This window comes from Macaca nemestrina, chromosome 8 (genome assembly GCF_043159975.1).
Source record: "Macaca nemestrina isolate mMacNem1 chromosome 8, mMacNem.hap1, whole genome shotgun sequence".
NCBI classification, from domain to species: Eukaryota; Metazoa; Chordata; class Mammalia; order Primates; family Cercopithecidae; genus Macaca; species Macaca nemestrina.
The window spans coordinates 153,533,777-153,556,773 of NC_092132.1; the positions used below are offsets into that span (position 1 = coordinate 153,533,777).

A 22,997-nucleotide genomic window follows, 5' to 3' on the forward strand; every position below is an offset into this window, starting at 1 on the left:
CTAGTTTATTAGCTCTTACAATTTTGTTGTGGATCCCTTAGGGTTTTCTATATACAGTCACACATCACTTAACAATGATAATGCATTCCAACAAGTACATCCTTAGAGGATTCCATTGTTGTGTGAGCAAAGTCTGCTTGCACACAGGAGGCGGTGGAGCCGGCTGCGGGCCGGGGCTGTGTGGTACAGCCTGTTGCTCCCAGGCTGCTTGCCCGGTCAGTACATGCCTATGCTGTAACACGATGGTGAGTGTTCATGTATCCAAACGTTAAAGAGGTACGGAAAGTGCAGAGTTACCATCTTCAGGGTCCGCGTTATCTTGAGGCTCTGCCATCCCACATGCAGCCAGCCCTTGACCAGCGTCTTCTGTGGTGCATCACTGTGCAAGATGCTGTCATCTGTGATTTCAGGTAGTTTTACTTTTTCCTTTGTGAGTAAAGATAGTTGTACTTTTCCCTGTCTAGTCTGGATGCCCTTTGCTTCCTTTTGTTGTTGTTGTTGACTAATTGCCCTGGCTAGAAGTTGTACTATGATGTTGACAACAAGTGCCGCGAGTGGGAATCCTGGTCTCATTCCTGATCTTGAGAAGGAAGCATCCCCATTTTCACCATCCTGTATGGTGTTAGCTGTGGGTTTCATACGTGGCCTTTATCATGTTGAAGAAGTTCCCTTCTATGCCCAGTTTATTGATTTTTTTTTTTTCTTTAAATCATGAAAGAGCAGCATATTTTTCGAAGTGCTATGCCTTGGAAATGTTAAAGGAAAAATGTTATAATTTACTTGCACCTAGAATAAAAGAAGTCTTGGCCGGGGCAAAATGATGAAATCACAATAAAAAAGGTAAGAACCGTGGGTCCCTTCTGCATGGGCCATCGCGCCGGGTTCATTGAGATGCATGTCCAGGAGGAGGCCTGCTGGATACCAGGGCTGGGCCGAGTGGTGCCCTGTGAGGGACAGGAGGCAGCCGGATGAGGATCAGTGCCCACATCCACCCTTGGACATGAGACAGAGGAAAATGTTCTTGTACAGTTAGGACAAAGCATGGTAATTATGGCAATGATTTAACCAGTGGATTGATACTTGTTCACTTTACACGATCTGTTTCTTTGGTTCTAGAAGAGTGTTGATAATTCCATTTGTCCCAAAGAAAGACTAATTTGTCAACAACCAAAATAACCAAGGTGTGCGCATTTCGGTAAATTTCTTTCACTGAAGAGCCCATATTGAACTTTATTTTTAAGTTGTCAGTTATATGTTGCATATATTTTAGATTCAAATAATTCTTCAGGAATTATTAAAAACAGCAGTGTTCTGCCCCTCACTCCAGTCACAGACCTTCCAGCTCTGCGGCGGCTGCTCCGGGGTAAACCACCCCCCGTTTCGGAGTCACACACTTACACTGTTGCTTCCTGTCTTCTTCTTCTTTTTTGGCAGGGAAGGAGGGGATTAAATCTATGTATTGACTTTGGAAACTAAGGATTTCCTTTTTTTTTTTAGCACCTTCCCCCACCATGTATGCATATTTTTTACAACCCCTGTCCTTCCAATATAATTTTTTCAAAATGTTTGTACATCAATATTGTTTACATGTTTATGTCTCCGTAAATACAGTTTCTTGCTGATCACGTAACACATGATTATTCCATTTTGTGAAACCTTTAGTGGAGTGAGCGGAGCTTTAATAGAGTTAGTAGTTTCCTTGGATTTTTACATTTTCTCCCGAATACTTAATAGAACTAATTTCTTCGCGCACCTCCCTGTCTTTGTTCTATGGTCAGACACATTCAGGGCTCAATGAGCTTCATCTTTCGTGGCCTCTTCCAGACCGTTCCACCCCCAAGCATGGGCCGCCCCCAAGTCCTTGCTGTAACTCCCCGTCTCGCCTCTCCCAGGGGATTCCTTTGCTATCCTGGGCCTCAGTCTTTTTATTTCTTGGGTTTGCTTCCATTTTGTTGAAACACATTCCCTAGTAACTTCCTGAAAAATGGTTTTTGGGAGATAAATATTTTAGAGATCTTGAAGGTCAAGTGTACCTTAATTCTTGTACTTAAAATTTGTTTTTTGGGGTGTAGAATTCTGGGCTAAATAATTGTCTCTCACACTTTAAGACTTTTAACATCCCGTTTCGCTGTGAGAAGGCAGTTGCCATTCTAGTCTCGATTCCTTTGGCTACGAGCAGTTTTCCTCCCTCGCAGCAGTTTGAGGTTTTGCTTCTGGCCTTCGTGTGGTGGGGTTTGATGCTGAGGTCTTGAGCGTGGTCTGTTTTTATCTGTCGTGGCCTCTGTAGTCTGGGAACGTGTGCCGCTCTCTTGTTTCCTTGGTCATTTCCTCCTCTTTGCTTTCAATCTTCAGTTTACAGAATTCCTGTCATTCAGACATTGAGTCTCCCAATAGATTCCCTTTTTTTCTTACATCTTCTCCCTGATTTTTTATGGTTTAGTGGTTTAAGGCCACTTTTTGGGAGATTTTCTCAAACTTCATCTTCCACCGTTCCTGCTGCACCCTTCTTTTCTGTTATTGCATCTCAGAGTGGGAGCGGGAAGGAGGAGAAGGGTCTCCCACACTCTGTGGACGGGCTCTACCTCCCTGTTTATCTTACGGGGTCTTCGCCTTCAGTTGTGGTGTCTGAGGCTCCCGGGGGCCAGACCTGGCCTTGGCAGAGAGTGAGTTCTGGTCTCCCTCCGGTGGTGGGGAGGCTTCCACAGCCTGCCTGCACCCCTTTTCCGCCCACTTCCAGGCTCCCTGGCAGCCCCACTGGCACAGGTCTCGTGTCTGGTGTGTTTCGGCTGCCATTGTAGGATTCAGTATCCCGTCTACTTTTCACCTTCCAACACTGTATTTTTTCATCTGTCCTTCCTTTGTCCTCCGTGTGTTGCAAACCCACTTACTCTCATTTTGGTGGGGCCTTGGGAGGAGGGTGGGGTGTGTGCATTTGTTCTGTCCTGCACCTTCATCTGTATCTTACTGACGTGCCATTAACAGATAGGATGGGTTCATTTCTGTCCCCTTGGCTGTGCTGAACTGCGGTTCCCACAGTTCCCTCCCCGAATGTTCCTGGTTACAGGGGGCCACGGGAGGCCCTTCTGCCTGAAACTCGGAAGGTGGACGTAAGCCCTTTTAGTTTCCAGCTCCTGGGGGTGGAAGCTCACGCAGCTCACGTGCACTGTTGCAGACTTGCTGCCTGCCTGGGTGCTGTGGGCAGTTCTGGGCCTCCAGCTCTCTGCAGCTTCTTGGGCCCTCCTTCAGCTGACCCCAGGCCTGTGGGGTACCTGGCCTGGGCAGGACACCGCTGCTACTGTCAGCAGCAAGGACTGAGACAGGCTTCCGCCTGGTTCCCTGGGCGTCCAGCTCTCGCTCCTGCCTTCTGGCTTCCGCCCTGCCCCTCTGCGTCCATCACCAAGGCCGTGCGGGCCGAAAGGGTACACTTTGGCGGGTCTTGGCCGTTAGCTGCGAGCACCAATGTTACTCCTACACAAGATGCAAACCCTCCTGCCGAGTCGTGACCGTCCGCTGTCACGGAACCTGGTGCTGAGTGTGGTGAGAGTGAATCCTGCAGCACGGACTGCACCGTCCGGCCTCTTTCATGTTTTGCTTTCGATTGTGCTTATTGTCCATTTGCATTTCTTCTTCTAAGTGTCTGTTCAAGTCTTTTCCATCTTGGCTGGAAGTGGGAGGTGCCTGCTCCTGTGGTTTCTGGCATCTTTCTCTGTCTTCGTGTGTCTGCACTTGGGGAGTTTCCCTGGGGTGTGTGCCTAGAGAGGTGTTGGTTGTACATTTCAATGGAGGGACAGATTCCCAGCTTGTCTTTGAAGCAGCTATGCCACTGTGTGTCTGCTTGACTCACCCGGCGTTCTTGTTTCTCCAGAGCCCGGTTAATCCAGGTGTTTGCAGTCTCACTAATCAAGTGTGAGGTTTCTGTTTCTTATTCAATGCACGTTACCCAGCTAATGAAACTGGACAGCCTTTCATGCCTCCTGACCATCTGCCTTTGCCCGTGTTTCTGCAGGGCTTGTCTTACCAATTTCTGGGGTTCTTTAGATGCTCCAAAGCCCAGCAAACACCTTCTCTCATGGATTACCTTTTCTTTCTTTTTTTTTTTTTGAGACAGAGTCCTGCTCTGTCGCCCAGGCTGGAGTGCAGTGGTGTGATCTCAGCTCACTGCAAGCTCCGCCTCCTGGGTTCAAGCGATTCTCATGCCTCAGCCTCCTGAGTAGCTGGGATTTCAGGCACCTGCCACCACGCTCAGCTAATTTTTGTATTTTTAGTAGAGACGGGGTTTCACCATGTTGGTGAGGCTGGTCTTGAACTCCTGACCTCTTGATCCACCCACCTCAGCCTCCCAAAGTGCTGGGATTACAGGTGTGGGCCACTGCGCCTGGCTGCCTTTTCATTTTTAAAAACGTCAGTGACTTCCATTGTTTAGAAGTTGATATAATGTGACTTCATCTTTAATTTCATAGTTTTTGTGTTTTAAGAAATCTTTATCTAAAATCTACCTCAATAGCAAAGATATTTTATACTTTTTTGCAAAAAAACACACGTATCATAGTTAGTGTTTGCCCTTGCAGTTGTTGTCTGGTGTGAGTTGGTGGTCCGACTCTGCGCTGCTCACCTGGGGCTGCAGTTTCCTCAGCCCTCTGTGCTGGGCCAGCCCCTGTGGCAGCGGCTCTGTCCCGGGCCCGCGCCTATGCCTCAGCTTCCCAGCTGCTCTGGGGTACAGCATGCTCCCATCCTACGGCGTGCTCCCATCCGGCAGGGCAGACCCACCCGTGGGTACTGCGTGCTCCCATCCTACGGCGTGCTACCATCCGGCAGGGCAGACCCGTGGGTACGGCGTGCTACCATCCGGCAGGGCAGACCCACCCGTGGGTACGGCGTGCTCCCATCCGGCAGGGCAGACCTGTCCACCTCATTATTCTTCAGCCCTTGGTCTGCCCTTCTTGGCCCTTGGCTTTTCCATGTGTATTTTAAAATCAGGTCAAGTTGCAGCATTTGTGTCACTGGTAGATGGTTTGGGGACAGTTCACATTGTCCATGATACTGCATGCAGTGTGGTTGGCACCTGCACTTCCTCTCCACTGCTTTTCCTCCTTCATTTTTGGGCCAGATTGCTCTTGTCTTGAGAGCTGGGCTGTGCATTTAAGGAAGGTTTGCTGTGTTTTATCTGGCATTGTTAAGTATTTTTTAGGAGAGTTTTTCCTATTATCTGCCATGTGGAAGCCTCTGATAAAGGAATATTTCACCAAGACTGTGATTAGCTGGTTAAGAGTCTGTGGAAGACGGCAAACCACATCTGCACGGAGGAGCCCATCCGATGGGGCCAGGACCTCCAGGGCTGAGCACCTTCTCGGAGCAGCCACGAGGCAGTGGAACCTTTTATGGCCTAGGAAACAGCTGTAAGGAGTTGTAGCTTGGAAGCAGGGTAGTGAGGACTGAGTGGAGCTTTCGGGCGTGAGCATGTGTGTGGGTCTGTGCGTGTGTGCGGGTGTGTGTGTACAGGTCTGTACACCTGTGCTGGTCTGTGCACCTGTGCGGGTCTGTGCACGTGTGCGGGTCTGTGCGTGTGTGCGGGTCTGTGCACCTGTGTGGGCCTATGTGTGTGGGCGGATCTGTGCGCATGTTTGGATCTGTGTGCATGTGCGGGTCTGTGCGCCTGTGGGGTCTGTGCGCGGGTGCGGGTCTGTGCACTTTTGCAGGTCTGTGCGCGTGTGTGGGTCTGTGCGTTGTGCCCGTCTGTGCGCATGTGTGCGTCTGTGCGCATGTGCGGGTCTGTGCCCGTGTGCGCGTCTGTGCGCGCGTGTGGGTCTGTGTGCCTGTGCGGGTTTGTGCACGTGTGCGGGCCTGTGTGCCTCTGTGGGTCTGAGTGTCTACCTGCTCGTGTGTGTGCATTCGCGTGTGTGCTGAGATCTTGGATGCTGGAGCTTGTTTAAATATGATGAAAATAGGAGGTAAATGAAGCCGCTCTCCTTCTCCAGAACGCCCGCTTTTGTGAGTCGCCATCTCCCCGAGAGGTGGAGAGGGTCTGGGTGCCACGTGCGGCAGAGATACCGGGCAGCATTGTGGTGCTTGTCCTCGGGTTTTACACTGATTTCAGTTGATGTAGATCTAATTACTTGAAATGTCGTGGTACCAGGAGAGAAGAAGGCCATCAGGACAGCGATCGGGGTGGCCTCCACTCTTCTGTCCAGCCCTCTCGTCGGGGTAGCGCTCCCTGCCTTAGCATTTTGCCAGTTATCTTTGCTGGTGGGAAATACCGTTTTCTTTCGTTCCTGATAATAACCAACCTTACACATCTCATTTCAGAGTAACTGTGACCATATTGTAGAATGGAGCCAAATGCGCGGGGAGTTTCTGAGCTGAAATTTAGTGGGTTTGGGGTTTTTTTTATAGGGTTTCCCTGTGTTGCACAGGCTGGAGTGCGGTGCCTCTTCCCAGGCATGGTCCTGGCACCCATGGCCTGAGCTCCTGGACTCAACTGAGCCTCCCACTAAGGCTGAGCTGAGACTTGGGAGCACGCACAGCAGCTGTGCTTGGCACTTGCAGTTTCCCTGCAAGATGATCCTGGAGACCCTCCCTGGTTAAAAAAAACCCACAGAGACTGCTTAGTGCTACTTGGTGGCATCCTATGTGAGGAGGACAGAGGTGCACCATGCGCCCTGGTTTTGCCTCCAGCACTTTTTCCAGCAAAACGGACAAAAGACTTTTCAGGCCAAACACAGTGGCTCAGGCCTGTAATCCTAGCACTTTAGGAGGCCAAGGAGGGAGGATTGCTTGAGCCCAGGGGCTCAGGGAGACGGCGAGCCCTAACCACGCCACTGCTTCTAGCCTGTGCCGCAGAGTGACACCCCGACTCTAAAATACTTTTTAAAAATATTTTTCAAAAGTGTGTACTTTTTCAATGACCACCTTGTCATCGAGAATTCACGAAAATGGATACTCATCAATTGCTGACAGAAATGTAATTCAGGGCCGGACGTGGCGGCTCACACCCGTAATCCCAGCACTTGAGGCTGAGGCAGGAGGATCATTTGAGGTCAGGAGTTCATGGCAAAACCCCGTCTCTACAAAAATTATCTGGGTATGGTGGTGCACCTGTGGTCCCAGGTACTCGGGAGGCTGAGGAATGAGAATCGCTTGAACCCGGGAGGCAGAAGTTGCAGTGAGCTGAGATCGAGCCACTACACTCCAGCCTGGGCAACAGAGCGAGACTCCATCTCAAAAGTTAAAAAAAAGGAATATGATTTAGGATGGCCTTTCTTAGGGTAGTTTATATGATGCATTAAAATATTAAAGTGTTCTGTCTTTGGCTGAATAATTCCCTTCTGCATGTTAAGTTGACTCATATCCACAACCCCTGCACGTGGAGGGACCCAGAGCTCATGCCTCCGACTCCTGTCCACACCCACTCCCAGGTCCGATGGCTCCTGTGTCACAAGTGCACATGTCTGTGGCCCCCCGTGAGCTCTCCAACCTGGGCCCAACCCCAAACGCAGGGATTTTTGTCCCTTGTAGCCCATCAGGCAGCTGCCTTATTCCCCAAAACAAAGCTCCTGGTCCCTACACTCCTCATCTCGGGGACGGCCTCTCCCAGGGGCTCAAGCCTAGGTCACCCCACACCCGTCACCCACTCTGCTCTGTCTCTCAGACCCATGTGCTGCTGCTGCATGTCCTGAATCTGCTCAGGGAAAACCTGCTGTGCTGACTGCTGAAGTTCCTCTCCTGAGAGGGCGCCTGTGTGGGTGGCTGAGGGTGGCAGGAGGGGGTGGGCACCGTGTGGCTTCCACAAGGGCTGCGTGGGGTGGGTGGGGGCAGGGAGACCAAAATGGCAAAGAGCTGGTAGAACCTGCCCTGACCCCTCACCCGCCCTCAGACCTCTGGCTCCGTGCCAGGCGAGGGGATGATTTGACAAGGGAGGCAGGAGGAGGGGTCGCCTGGAGCTGGGCACCTGCAGGCCTGTCACTGGGAGTCTGAGCCAAGCTTCTCTCCAGGCACCCCGAGGTGTGGGCATGCAGCAGGAGGCACCGTGGGCCCTGGTTTTGCCTCCAGCACTTTTTCTTGCTGATTCAGTTGGCCCGTGTGTGGCCAGCGCTGCACGGGCTTCTCCATCGCTGTTCAGAGAAGAGACAAGGCCGAGCCTGCGCCTGCGCCAGCAGGAGGCTGGAGAGTGAGTGGTGTCCGCCTCGTCCCCTGGGGCCATTCACAGCTGTCAGGAGGGATGGGAGCCTCAGCACCAAGACAGGCCATGGGTGAAGAAGCAAGAGGCCGTGAGAGTTCGCTGCTGAATTCATTTAAAAGACAGAGGAAAGAACAATATGTGTGCATCTGTGTATACACAGAGAGCCCTGCTAGCACATGCAGCAAGGTAACGCCAGCTGCCTCCTGGGAGGGAAGTCACGGTGAGGACAGGAGAGCCCCACGGAGGTCTCCAAAAGGAAGGAGACGAGTGGAGGGTGAAAGGAAAGAGCACAGGTGCAGGCTGATGGGGAGGAAAGAGAGGGAGAGAGGGTGAGAGGAACAAGCACAGGCACAGGCTGATGGGGAGGAAGGAGAGGGAGGGAGGGTGAGAGGAAAGAGCACAGGCGCAGGCTGATGGGGAGGAAGGAGAGGGAGGGAGGTGGGAGCTGCCGCGCTCTCAGAGGCAGGATGGCTGGCCTCTGCCAGGTGCGCGGCGTAAGGATCTGTGTCAGATGTGGGCTCTGCTCATAGCCAGCGTGGTGGGCAGGTGTCCGTGGCAGTCTTCTCTGATTTCTTTATTTTCCTGGTGAAGCAAGGGCAAGGGCTGTGGGGAGAGGGAGGAGGAGCTTTGAAAGATGGTGGGAGAGCCAGGAGGGAACAGATGAGGGTCTCTTCCGCACAGGGCTGGGTGGTACCCGGCGGTCACCTAAAGTGGGCCAGGGGCTGGCCATGAGCCCCTCCATAACTGATGGCTGCCAGGAGCAGCCCAGAGGAGCCGAAGAGAACATGACGGGAAGAAAGGAGCCAGGTTCAATGACACCTGCGAAGGGGTGACGCTGGTGGAACCCGCAGGACACCCAACCGCCTGTCACCCCGGGCTCTGAGCCACCACACTCCTCTGCCTTTCCTGAGGGATGCTGGTGCCTGTGACTTGTCCAGCAGGGAGGTGGGGTTCTGCCTGCCCCTCTCTGACCTGACTCTTAGATGCCAGGTCCGGGGGAGCTATGCTTCACAGATGCTGCATTCTCTGTGCGTCTGGTGGCGGAGACGATGAGACGGGGAATCTTCTCGCTGTCGCCCACCCCATAAAGTGTAACCAGTCTCTTCCTTACACCTGATCAAGACATGTAACATCCAACTTGTGCAAGGCATAAATGTCCTCACAGTAAACCATAAGTTACCCAAAAGAATATCAAACGTCAGAACCAGAAGGTATTATGGATTATAAGGTCACCGTGATTCACAGACGGGCCAGCCTTGAGGCCCCTCGTGGTGCTCCTGTCTGCCTGGTGCCTGTGACTGTGGCAGGAGGTGCCACTTACGGCTTAGAAGCGCAGCCCGGCCCGCGGTCACCCACAGACCGGAACCGTCTCCCTGGCGCGGTACATTTTGGACCCATCCTCTTAGCCATGTCCTTGTTTTCTTGTTTTCTCTGCGTGAGTCATTGAGTGTTCCCTGATCCCTCCCGTGTCCATCCTAATGATTAAGTGAACAGTGACATTTCTAAGTTCTGTTTAACTTTCTTATTTAGAAAGATTTAGCTGATTAAAAGCTTCCAAAAATATTCTGTGACAAATGATCAAATGTTGATTTACCCAATAGGGACAGTGTACTTAGAAGCCATCTCCATCCGCCCTTGGCTCTGGCAGGGAATGACATAGGAATTAATCAGCTGCGGTGAATCCGATTAGTTTAAGAACTAGGATTCTGGCACCCTGCCTTCAAGACAGCAAAGCATGTTACCGACAGTGGAACCTGAAAAGGCTTCACGGTTTTTACAGTTACATTCTATTATATGTGTTAGTGATTTTGCTCAATAGCTGTCATTGTTGTTTTCAAAATCAAATGCACATCATTTGGTGAAAGCCCAGCTGGGATGTCCACTTGTGTTTGTCACCTGCAAGAGCGTCACTGCCATATTCTGCATGAAAAAAGGAAGACTAAACCGACAGAGGCTGCCTAGTGTCCAACAGTTTGAGAGGAAGTGGCCCTGCTGCCTTCCAGACAGTGTGCGTGAAAAGCCGGCAAAAGCACCTGCCCCTAAACCAGCAGATCCCTGTGCAGGAACCAAACAGCCACGTACGCAGAGGGGCACACAGCAGGGAGGTCCCAGCAGCCGTCCACGGTGGTGATGACCTCTGGTAGAGGGGCACACAGCAGGGAGGTCCCAGCAGCTGTCTGCAGTGGCGACCTCTGGTCAGCTCCACGTGGCCATTGAGGAAAGTGGTTAAGTCCTGGTTATAATTCCATCGCATGGGATATGATGTAGCCATTAAAAGTATGCAGATTTAAGTTGCAATATGTCATTTTAACATGCTGTATTCACTCTAAATGATGTTATACATGTAAGATACAAATGTATAACTTATATGAGTGTATAATAATAAAGTGTGTGACACGATCCCGTGAAGATGTGTGTGTGTGTGCGCTTGTGTATTTGTGTATCTCTCTGTGTCTCTGTACATGTCTGTGTCTGTGTATGTTTGTTGTCCCTGTGTGTGTGGTCTATATCTGTGTGTGTGGCTGTGTATGTTGTCTCTGTGTCTGTGTGCCTCTGTGTGAGTTGTCCGTGTATTTGTGTGTGTATCTGTGTGTGTGTGTTATCTCTGTGTGTTATCTCTGTGTGTGTTTTTTGGATGTTGATGTGTCTGCACATGTGTGTCTGTTGTGTGTATCTGTGTGCTGTCTCTGTTGTCTCTGTGTGTGTATGTGTGTGTGTTGTCTCTGTTTTCTGGATGTTTGTGTGTCTGTTGTGTGTGTGTCTATGTGTGCACACAGCCACAGTGTATACATGTTGTTAGCACGTGTGGAGAAAAATCCCCAGGGACTCCTGGTGTGATGATAAAGGGTGTGTCGTGCGATGCTCATGAGTTAGTTATGTTTTTGTATTGTATTACAAAACTTATTATGTATTACATGATAAGTAATTTAATGTGAATTCAAATAATCATGGACAGTTCCTTTGTCTTGGCTGGATGTGTAGCTGACTTGCTTTTCTGGCACAATACTTGACATATTAAAATCAGTATTTATGACAGTGGTTAGGTTTTATTGAGCTATTTGATTTCACATCTTGAATGAATTTAGAGAAACAATGATGATGTAATCAAGGCAAATAAATGTATGACTGCGTTTTGTGATATTTACCAGTTCCTGCTGCTTTCCTCCTGTGTTGCAGATGCTAGCTCTGAGACCCCGACTGCCAGACGGCTGTACACCGCCAGTGGGCCTCCCGAGGGCTATGTCCCCTGTTGGCCCGAGCCCAGCAGCTGTGGGAGCCCCGAGCACGCCTCCAGCGGGGACGACACAGAAGGTAAAATGCTGGGTGGGAGGAAAGGTGGACATCTTTGCAGATAAGCTCTTATTTCCCAGTTTTGAAGTATTGTAATACCTTTATCTAAGTTTATACCAAGGGGGTAGGTGAGCATGTTCTTACAATGTATAGTGAACCACATGGTGTACGTATGTATTCTATAGCCATTAAAAGTGATGCTTAAAAACTTGTAATGACAGGAAAAAAGACTTCATATGGGGGAGATTGAAAGTGGGAATATGACTATAGCCCATGTTTGTTAATGCTTTAGGAGTACTCTGGAACTAAATACATATTAAATGCCATTAAATAATTGTTAACAGTACTTGTCTTGGTTTAGTAAAACATTATTTTCTTGAATTTCCAAGTTTCTCAAAATTTCTGAGATTGTACATCAAATTTGTAATCAAGGAAATAACTTATTTCGAATCTCTTTTGGAAAAAATCATTATAATTGCTGTTGTTGCATGTCCTATGAATGAAAGAACATACAATATTCTCTTAATACAGTTTACTGTTGAGCATGGAAAAGCTGGAGTTGCCCAGATACTTTTTACCTTAAGAGGGATATGGTTCTTTTCGCTTTACGTTGATCTTTTTTAAGGTGCACAAGAGGAATTTAGAATTTTCAAATAAAAGTTGTACCTAGATGATTTGTAGCAATATATAAACTAAGAAACTCTGTACTACAAACATTAATTAATTTGAATGTCAACAAAATATGGTTTTTGACTGCTTTTGTCTTTCTGGCTTCCTAAAAGATCAGAAACCATCCAAACAAAAATGAGATAACTAGGGAATAATGGATTCATCCTTTCAAGCCCTGTTGAAAATCTTTGAAACACAATTATTAGATAAATAGATTATTTAACTAGAAAATTTAATTATGTTCTTATGAAGATAAATACTCTGGGTGAATATGCTTCATTGTGTACTTAATCTGTTCAAGAAGGAAGCGCATCGGCCTTCGCTCACGCCCTTCCTGTTGTCCGCGGCTGGCTTTCACGCCCTGTTGTACCCCGTTGTCCATGCTGCTCATGTTCCCAGGGCAGACCTGTGCTGGACCCCAGCGTAGAAGGCTGACTTGGCCATGAGCCATCACTGCTTCCCAGACAGGCTGTGTCAGGACCGGGCTAGCCAGTGTTCTTACAGGAAGTGGAAAGATACTTGCACCAGGTAGACAGGCATTCCTCTTCACAAGCTGCTGCTTGAGGACGTGTGTCCAGGAGCCCTTGAGGAGTCATTCCTTTCCTGTTGCCCGGGCCCCCTTGCCACCTCCTCCAGGCAGGCTGTCAGGATGGCCTGGTGCCAGTGACTTGAAATGGTAAAGTTGGGTAAAAGGCAGCAATGCCCACCCTGTAATCGTGTTTCCTACCTTTGTTCTTCAAAATGAAAGAGAAAATGGCCAGAGCAAGCCCCAAGCACAGCCTTGCAGCTGCGGAGCTGATGGAGCCTCCAGGGCCTTCAGGAGCCAGAGGCCGGGAGAAGCAAGGACAGGACCCCTCTGTCTCTGACCCTCCGAGGTCAATGTGGGAACACGGCACACAAGAAGCAAGAGCCTTTGAGCTTTTTCTGTTGCGGTTTTAAGCACAGAGGTGAGAACTGGAGCTGGGAAAGCAATGGCCAACGTTGTTGGAAGCACTCAGGTCGCTGGCTTTCATTTTGAACAGGTGGGGCCCACACCTCAACTCCCAGGAAGCTGCAGAGGCAAGTGCTGTTTGTTTTTGCCTTTGCTGTGCCTGGCACTGGGCCCTCTGGGCATTTGCACTCAGGACCTTGAGCAGCCCTGCCCTGTGCCGGGCGGCCCCGCAGCGGCTTGGATCGGCTGCCCATGGCCCTGTCACCCAGGCATGGGTGTCACACCTGGTGCTTAGCCCTCAGCCTGGCCCCTCCTGGCTGCCTGGCCTCTGAGACTTAGTTTCCATCCTCCCAAAGGCCGTCTGGACCCCCGCAGTAGCACTTGCTGCGCCTTTGGGTCTGCCGGTCCCGGTTCCGTCAGGCTGAGGCCCTGCCCCTGGTCTCGGGTCTGCCGGTCCCGGTTCCGTCAGGCTGAGGCCCTGCCCCTGGTCTCGGGTCTGCCGGTCCCGGTTCCGTCAGGCTGAGGCCCTGCCCCTGGTCTCGGGTCTGCCGGTCCCGGTTCCGTCAGGCTGAGGCCCTGCCCCTGGTCTCCGGTCTGCCGGTCCCGGTTCCGTCAGGCTGAGGCCCTGCCCCTGGTCTCGGGTCTGCCGGTCCCGGTTCCATCAGGCTGAGGCCCTGCCCTTGGTCTTGTCCTGGGTACCTGGCCACTGCCTTGTGATAAGTGGAGATTTAGTGCTCATTAACCATATCAGTTAGGGCCTGTGTGTATTTGTTATGAAGACAGGCAGGCCTGTGCCCAGAAGCCAGCACAGGAAGACCCAAGTACCAGCCGTTTGTCTCTGTCTTGTCTGTGTTCTGTGGGTAATCTCTGAATGTGACAAGCACAGACTCTGGGTGCTTTTGGGCTCACAGCTCGTCAGGAACAGGTGGAAGGAGACGGGCTGTGGGAAGTCTTGAGTGGTGTTGTGTTGGATGTGGTTCTGGGACCTCTCCCACCTGGGTTGATGGGTCTCGGCTCTAGACAGAAACATGCACATACTCCTTCTCTTGTTGCTGTGGGGTTGTGTCTTGCTCTCCCAAAGCTGGTGAGCCCCTGGCCTGTCAGTGACAGAACAACCCACTATAGATTATGCCAGAAGAAAGCTGTCCTTTTTGGCAGATTCTCCATGGAAAATGCTACACAGCCGCATTTAGCAGGTGAACTCACTTATCTGGCAGGACACTCTTCTGCTCGTGGTCCTTGCGTGTCATAGGAACACTGCCCTACCTGAAGTTACAGAGTTTATTAAATACAATGATGTGAACATTCCTCCGGGCAGCTGGGGTAAGCACGTTGTCCTCAAAATATCCCTCACGTCCGTCTTCTCCTGTGTAGACCGCATTACAGGACTCTGGGCCCAGCTGACCACTGTGGGGACACTGGTTACCTTCCCAGCAGCATGAGAGTGTGTCCCTATGCCACTGTGCTGGAAACAAGTCCAGCCAGGTAACTTTTAGAAGAAAATGTCTACAGTGCCCCCAACATGCCTCTCTTCCCTGGGTTTTCCAGTGGCACACAGTGGCCGGCAACTTCCATGGCGGTGCACCTTCTCGCTCCTGCCAGACACCTCCAGGAGGAGACAAGGGGTGTGGGGGCACCACCAGCATCTCAGAGCCTCATTCAGGGAACACAGGAATTGATCAGTCCATTAGGTTTTGGAAATGCTTGCCTTACATCCAGTCAGGATCATAGGTGAGGCCAGGCACAGTGGGTCACGCCTGTAATCCCAGCACTTTGGGAGGCCAAGGTGGGCGGATCACCTGAGGTCAGGAGTTTGAGAACAGCCTGGCTAACATGGCGAAACCCTGTCTCTACTAAAAATACAAAAATTAGCCAGGTGTGGTGGCACGTACCTGTAATCCCAACTACTTGAGAAGCTGAGGCATGAGAATTGCTTGAACTGGGGAGGCGGAGGCCATGGTGAGCTGAGATCACACCACTGCACTCCAGCCTGGGCAACAGAGTGAGACTCCGTCTCAAAAAAAAAAAAATCATTCGTGAGCTCTTCACCTAGTTTATATGAGTCTACCTCTCTGGGAAAATATCATCTTGGAGTTTCACTTTTTATATTCACCTTTTATTGCAGATTAATCGAAAGACATGGAGAGTGTTGGCCTTCTTTCCTTGTTTTTGTAAAACTGTCCTTTAAAATCTTGTTCCCCATTCACTGTGCAGTCACTAGCAGTTCTGTAGAAATCCAGGTGAAAGGTACTCCCTTTAAAGTTCAGCGCCAGAAAAACGTTTTGTTCTTATGAACTCGTATACTTCTTGTTGGATAAGAGAGTGATTTCCCATGGATACCCTTTTTGCTTTGGCTGCCAGGAAGCCCAGATTTCAGCTGTTCATTGTTTTTATTCAGTAGCAGTTGTTTCCCTTGACCTCCATTTTCTGGTAGTTACCACTTTTCCCCACTTCTCAGCTGCTTAACTCATTCTTCTTAGATTAAGTTAATAATAACAGGGCTTGTTTTCTGAGCTACATTTTTTCCTTTTTGGAAGTACACTGAGTAATCAGGGTTTACCAAGTAATTCACTGTATCAAATGCTTTTTAAACGCTTTTGTTGGGCGGTGTGCTCAGGCCCTAAGACTAGGAGGAGCTCCAGGAGGGCGCTGTAGAAGCTGATCCTACCTGGGGGGGCTCCTATGTGAGCCTGACCTACAGAATGGGCGCAGCGCTAAGGAAGCCCAGAGGGAAGCGAGCGTGTGCGCCTGCGGAGGGGCCGGGGGCGCGACCGAGGTTGGGGGGGAGGGGGGAGAGGGCGGGACCGGAGGGCGTGGCCGAGGGGCGGGACCGAAGTGGACGGGTGGGGCGGGGGAGAGGGGGTCGGAGGTGCGCGGGTTGGAGCTGGGGCCGGGGTCCTGCTTTGCGGGTTCTGCGAGAACGTCGGGGAAACGTGCGTGGACGGCTCAGGAGCCTCGCCGCGTCCTGCGCCCCGCTCGCCACGGCCTTGAAGGCGCCCTTGCCCCACCTGGGTTGCAGACCCTCGCTCCTCTCCTGTCTCGCGTGTTTTTGCAGCCGGGAACTGCATGGGGTGCCTGATGAATTTAACCGCGGGCCGCCCCGCGTCTCCCCCGCCTTTTCAGAGCCTCCTGCGGTCGGGGATCGGGGCCAGGCGGGTCTCTCGGCGCCTTCCCGCCCTCCAGGATGTCCTTGGAGCCTCAGACCCTGCTCGGGAAACCCGGGTCCCGTCTCGGCTGGAAGCCTCGGAGGCCTGCGCCGGTTCTGCGCGCGCTCAGTTCTAGGGGCGGGGCCGCTGCACCCGGGGCCGCCCCGCACTTCGACCCCGATTCCTCCGTGGCCGCCCCAAAGTCCACCTGCTCCGGCCTCGGCTCGGGTCCCTCTGGCCACGCCCCGAGGCTGCCCCGCGGGCCTGGCGCGCTCCCCCTGGCGCCGCGGGCACTGGCCCGGGTTCCGCTGACTTCAGCCCTGGGTCGGGTGGGCGCCGCCTCCTGCCTCGCCTGGGCCGCCGGGGCGCTTCCTGCGCTGCCGCCTCCCTCCTGCCGCGCTCCACAGGGACCCGCCTCCCTCCAGTCGCGCTCCCCGCGCCGCCGCCTCCGTCTAGGGGTTCCCGCCTCTCCCCTGCGCGCCCTCAGCGCGTGCTGTTAGCGGGCCCCTTCCCTGCCCAGGGGGTGATAGTCGACCCACACGCTTAGCGTTTGTTGTGCCAGACCGTCTGGGCTTATTGCAAAGCTTGTGCAAACGTGAGCATTGCCGGCTTTTTATTCCGTGAGGCGCCTTAGCCTGGCGCCTGGTGGAATTCTTAAGTCAATATTTGGTGAACTGCGTTGAATGATTTTGTATAAAAACAGCCCATAAGGCAAGTGTCAGTATTTCCCCGGTTCGTAATCACAAGCGGTGTTTGAGGCATTGACTCAGATTCTGTGCTCAGATCCAGCGGCAGAATCATGAACATAAGTCATTTCTGTGGAGAGCTATTGTGATGATTATTCTAGCAGCAAGCACCAGTTGAACTAGCTACTAACTTCACGGCTTCTGGAAGCATGCAGTAAATGCGCAGTTCTAATGTGGATTCCGTATGAGTTAAACATCCGTCCATGCTCTGACAGAATCGTGGCTCTCTCCGCTTTTTGCCTTTGCTGAAGGAGCCCTAGCCTGACTTCTCTGAGGCCTTCCAGAGTGTTGGCTCGTGGGTGCGGGGGACGGGTGGTGGGGCTGCCCCCGCTCCACAGTCCTCGCATCTCGCCCTCTCAAGGGCCTGTCAAAGTCAGAGCTAGCAGTGTTTCATTCTTGTCGTGCTGGTTTATTGAAATGAGACTTCACACATTCAGCTGTGTCCAAGCTCGCCTGATCCTAGAAGAGGGGAGGGGCGCCTTGCTGTGCGCGCACTCTCGCTCTCTCACTCTGGGTGTCCTGCGAGGGACATGTTGCTCGGCTGCCTTTACCTATGCACAAGTGAGATGAGAGCCTGGACCTGGAGGGCTTGTGCATCCTGGGCCATCAGAAAAGGCTGTGATGGTTTCTAAAAGGCTGGCACTGTGTATGGTCATGTTTTTGTATCTTTGGCATCTCCTAGATTCTTCCCGGACTTAAGCCAGTGAGCATAGCATTGGCTGTTTGATTAAAGACTGTGGTTGCAGGGTGTCAAGCATTAACTTTGAAGTAACTCACCTGTGAGATCTACACTTTTTGTTTTGTTTTGTTTTGTTTTGTTTTGCTTGCCTAGGAAGAAATAAAAGAAAAGAATGCATTTGTTCTCATTGCCATTTGTTTTCTTAAAACATATTTACTTGATTTCCGAGCTGTTGTTGGCACATATGCCTAAGCAATTTGGACTAGAGAAATGTCTAGATATTGGTATATCTTAACACTACTTTTAGCTTGAAGTGAATGTGTTACAAAAATAGAGTGATTATGAACATTTTACTAGATACTAATATTTAATTAATTGAAGTTAAAGAATAACTGAGAAAAAAGGTAGAAAATGATGATTATCATTATTAATTTGAGATGGAGTCTTGCTCTGTCACCCAGGCAACCTCTGCCTCCTGGGTTTAAGCCACCCTCCTGCCTCAGCCTCCCGAGAAGCTGGGACTACAGGTGTGCGCCACTGCACCCAGGTAAATTTTTTTTTTTTTTTTTTTGTATTTTTAGTAGAGAGGGGCTTCACCTTGTTGGCCAGGCTGGTCTCGAACCCCTGGGGCCAAGTGATCTGCTTGCCTGGGCCTCCCAGATTGCTGGGATTACAGGCCTGAGCCACTGTGGCCAGCCAATTACTGAAGAAATAATACATGAATTGCCCAAAGCTGAAGAGACCCTCAGGAACAGAAAGATGGCTGAAAGTCCCTACCACGATAATGAAGAAAGACCCTCGAGATGCCAGACACAGGCCTCGGAAGAAGATGCTAAAATATCCCCAGGAGGAAAACAGATGTCTTGACAGAAATTGGAATTAAGCTGCAGGCTTCAGAGCCTCCCTCTTCTCTGTGGTACCACTGAAAACCCGTGAAGTAAATGAGTGTTTTAGTTAAGTTTTCAACGCAGAAAGTCACGAGTCCAAGTCAGTGAAGAATATTTACAAAACACTTCATAGTTTCAGAGCCTCCCACAAATATAACCTCATTTTAACATTTTTGAGGATACATTTACTCTATTTAAATTTACTATTTAAATTTTTTATTTACTATGGCTTTGTATTTATTGAATAATTCAGTGTCTTTTGTTCATTTGTACTGTTTTAATTGCTTTAATTAAATTTAATTTAAATTTAATTATTTAATTAAATAATTTATTTAAATTTAATTATTTAAATTTAAAAATTTTTCTTTCATCTAATTTTAATTTAATGACTTGCCTTATGGTTTTGGCAGTTTTATTTAAGGGAATTTAGCACTTTATTGCCCTATTTTAAGCCTTTTATTGCTTATAAAGTTTTTATCATTTTGTTGGCCGTTTTATGGAAAGTTACAGAAAATGACTAAATGTGAATTGTTTTTAAAACTGTCAAAGTGTTTTATGGTGAGACACTACTCACTCTTCCACTATGTCAGTTTTTAAGACTCAAACATGTAAACATGAAACATAACATTTTCTTGAGTATGTATAATTCAAGCTTATTCAAAACTAACCTAGAAAATTTGAACATTATTTCGGTATCAAAGTCTGTCTCAAGGAAGAATTCAGGAACTAATCTTGTTGAAGATTATGAAATAATGTGTATTTGACCACATGCTTAGTAAGTATTCATAAGGCAGACATTTAGCTTAGCAGCAGATCACATCTAGAGCAAAACTGATCTTTCCTTTGGTGGTTCCTGATCACTGCCAGGCATCCAAATACAAAGTCACAAAAACTTTAGCATCTAGATTGTTGTGTTTTAGCCCAACTCAGTTTTTGATAACGTTGAGGTCGCGTATGTTCTTTCAGTGCCATTTGAAATCAAAAGCTAAATATGTCCTGCAGCTGGCTTGGAGCCGGGGGAGGAAGCCACATTTCCAGCTGTGAGGCTGCACCTCCCTTGCTGTCTTTGGAAATTACTGCTCCAGATTCAGATCCATTAAGAGAAGAGAGAGCGAGAATCCGTTTTTTTAAAGTGACAGGAAACTCTTCAAGTCCTCTTTATTCGGAGGGTGTTCGGGCACCTGCTGACCCTCCTGGCGGACCCTGGAGGGGTGTTCCCCGTCTCACAGGCAGTCCTTGGTGGCCGAGGCCCTGGGGAGAAGTCTCTGTCCCAGGAGCCGTGTGAGCCACCTTCGTTCCCTGAAGCCCTGGCTGCTGGGTCTGAATTTTATCCTCAGAGGCCAAATCGAACATGAATTCCTCTCTGTGTGGCAGGCCTTCTACATGGAAAGCAACTGCCATGGTCCACCCCAGCCACAGCCACCACTCGTCCATCCCCGAGTCCCCAGGGGTCTCACACCACCCTGCCTGGAGCAGGACATGCTTCTCAGCAGGCCCCAGTGTTTCCTTGGCTACATGAGTACAATCTGTGTTATTACAAAATATTGTTCTGGATTTTAGGCAAACAACACGCTCAGCAATTGGAAGATTTCATGTTACTACATTTGAAAGGTCTGCTTTCACAGATAGGGGTTAGATCTGCTTGGTAAGAAGTTTACTACTTTTTATTTAGCACCTAGTGGACATGGGGAGCTTAACGGTAATTATCAGATGCAATTTGTAGCCTAGCTTTGAATCTAGAATAAAATTCATATTTCCTTTAAAATGCCTAGCCTGCTTTCATGTAAGAAGGTGCGGCGGTGAGAATTAGAATAAGCTGAAGACTGGTTATTTTTGGTATCTTATCTGTACTCCAGCAGTTCATCAGAAGGTAGGTGCCCGATAGTAGCGGAGGGATTTCTGACACACTGTGACTCTTTTTGAAGTGAGTGTGTCTGAGAGGTATGTTTTGGGGATGGCAGCTCTTCAGAGTGTGCTGCGCTCTGACTATAAAGAGCCAGGCATCTTGTTCCCTCACATCGCGTTCAGCTGCTGCGTGTGAAGGGCGTGGACTGTGGGCCTCTGATACCCTGGAGATGTGGACATTCTGGAGTCTGTGGAGTGGTTCTGAAAAGTCATATGGAGGGTGCAGCATGAGTGGAGAAGTCGCAGTGCCTCAGGGTAAAAGGGCCTGTGTCAGAGCCACTGGGACTCCAGAGCAGGGAGAGCACCCTCAGGGCTTCAGAGCTGTTTGGATAAAGCCTCAGTTGTTTTCCCCTTGACCTGCTGAGCCCCTGTCTTATTTTGGGTAATGTTCCTTAGGGTCTTGTGTTCCTCACTAGACCTGAGAAGGGAGTGCTGGTCAGACCCCTCAGAGGAGACTGCGGAGCTGGGAGGTTGTGACTGTAATTGTGTCACGGCGGTCAAGACACCTGTCAGACCACAGTGAGGAAGCCTTCGTTCAGGACATCGCCATAGGTACAGGGACCACCACAACAGGGGTTTGCACCGGGGGAGGGGGCCTGGGCTCAAGAACAAACACAACAAGGAAAAGTGGGAATCGAGCCAAGGAGCAGGGTGGGGGTGGATGGAAAACTTCTGAGAGGAGACCTCAAAGTGAGGGAGATTCTGGCTAAACCACCCCAACCAGGAGTCTTAGTGAAGGCAGACAGGGCGCTCAGAGGTCACCGAGGGGCGGTGGGGTGAGGAACCCAATCAGGTGTCAGGCTTAGCAGGGTTGTTGCTGAGACTGGATTTTGCAGGGAAGTGCACACACAGGTGGGCCTCAGAGGAGGTTCCGTCCGGAGCCTGACGAAGTCTCGGCCGCGAAGAGCCTCTTCTGGCCATCTTCCCACCCAAACGTAAATGCGGCTTTCGCTTAAGAAATGGTTTCCGGCTTGGCAGGAGGCTTAACAGCATAATGAAAGCATCATTACAAAGAAGCACGTCTGTCTGAATGAACCGAAGCTCAACAACTGCAAAATGGATGGGTTCTGTGGCTTCTGCTGGCAAGACCTGTGGAGGGCCTCTGTCTAAGTTAGGCGGAGGACACTGCTTTGCAATCCTGTTTGCGTTTTCTTCCTCCAAGTTCTGATTACTCTTGCATTCTTTGCATTAGACTCCAATCCCCAAGGAAGCTTTTCTCCATCTCGTATGTGAAAGTCATTCATAAACATCTTTTTTTTCTCAGTTGCCAAATTCATGTGCCCCCTGCTGGGTACGTCTCACCACAAACGCAGGCACATGTTTTAAATAAGACAGAGTTGTTTTTTCTGCGAGCCAGATTGTCGGCTATTTTGTACAGTGCTCCCTTGTCTAGAAGCATCAGGAACTTTGAGATCTGGGATGGAGCAGCCACCGTGGACTCGGCCTCCTCGGGCCGGGCAGCACTGCAGCACTCTGGGCATGGGGATTTGCATGACCCTGGAGCTGCTCTCTCACCCCCAGTTGACAGCAGGGGAAGTGGGGTGCAGAGGCCACAAGCTGGTGCGGCAGAGCCTGCCAGACGCATCCAATCTTTCTCTTTGGGATACGATGTTTTTTAATGGCCTTGGGCAGCATCACCGACATTCAGAATGTGCATTTTCATGAGTCTGCATGTAGCATGACCCCAAGACCACTGTCGCAGTTGAAATAATGAATGTGTCCATCACCACCAGGTCTCCTTGTGCCCTGAGAGGGCCACTTCCTCCCCTCTGCCCTGTCCAGGAAGCCCCAGTGGATCAGCTCATGGACCCCAGGACTCACAGAAGTGGGGCCAGGTGGTGTGTGCAGCTGGGGGCGCGGGGCGGTCTGGGCTCTCACACACTGTCGGGATGTTGCAGCTCACGATGTGCGTGTTGGTGGCGCGTTCCTTCTTCTCCTGGGTAGTGACCGCTGCGTTTGTAACATGCTCGCCTGTCGATGGGGTGCAGTCTGTGGATTCTCTTGGATTTTCTGTGTTTACAGGGGTGGCAGCTGTATTTCTTCCTTCCAGCTCTTGTACACTTTGTCTCCCTCTTGCCCTGCCCGGAGCCCTGGTGTGGAGGTGGCCACAGGGTGTCCCAGGACCTGTCGGAGAAAAGGTTTTCGGCATTTCACCATCACGTACGACCTTGGCTGTGGGTGCTTGTAGGTACCGTGTATCCGATTTAGATTTCTTCTTTTGAGGCCGTTTGATTCAAGATTTTATCATACAATTTACATGACTGGAGTCTCGTGAATATTTTGCGTGGAATATTTGTAGCAACATCAGTGGGAGAGATGGACCTATGTCGCTCCCTTCTTGCAATGCCCTTGTCAGGGGAGTGAAGATGCTGGGGCTTCACAGAGGTGTGAGGGGTGGGAGCTGTGAGGGGCCGGAGCTATGACGGGTGAGAGCTGTGAGAGGTGGGAGCTGTGAGGGGTCGGAGCTGGGAGGGACTGAAGCTGGGAGGGGCCGAAGCTGTGAGGGGTGGGAGCTGTGAGGGGCTGGAGCTGTGAGGGGTGGGAGTTGGGAGGGGTCTGAGCTGAGA

General features: G+C 50.4%; 1 protein-coding gene across 6 annotated transcripts in view; it reads left to right on the top strand.

Moving 5' to 3' along the window:
- The window catches only part of LOC105491903 (glutamate rich 1), a 60,075-nt gene that overhangs the window by 24,404 nt on the left and 12,674 nt on the right, over window positions 1-22,997 (top strand). For all 6 annotated transcript variants that reach the window (XR_011607319.1, XM_011758626.3, XM_011758627.2 and 3 more), the window contains one exon: window positions 11,354-11,488. Coding sequence is in view for 5 of the 6 variants with exons in the window: in XM_011758626.3 (XP_011756928.2) it covers window positions 11,354-11,488 (135 nt within the window). In the remaining variant the exon portion in view is untranslated. The remainder of the gene's footprint in view (window positions 1-11,353; window positions 11,489-22,997) is intronic.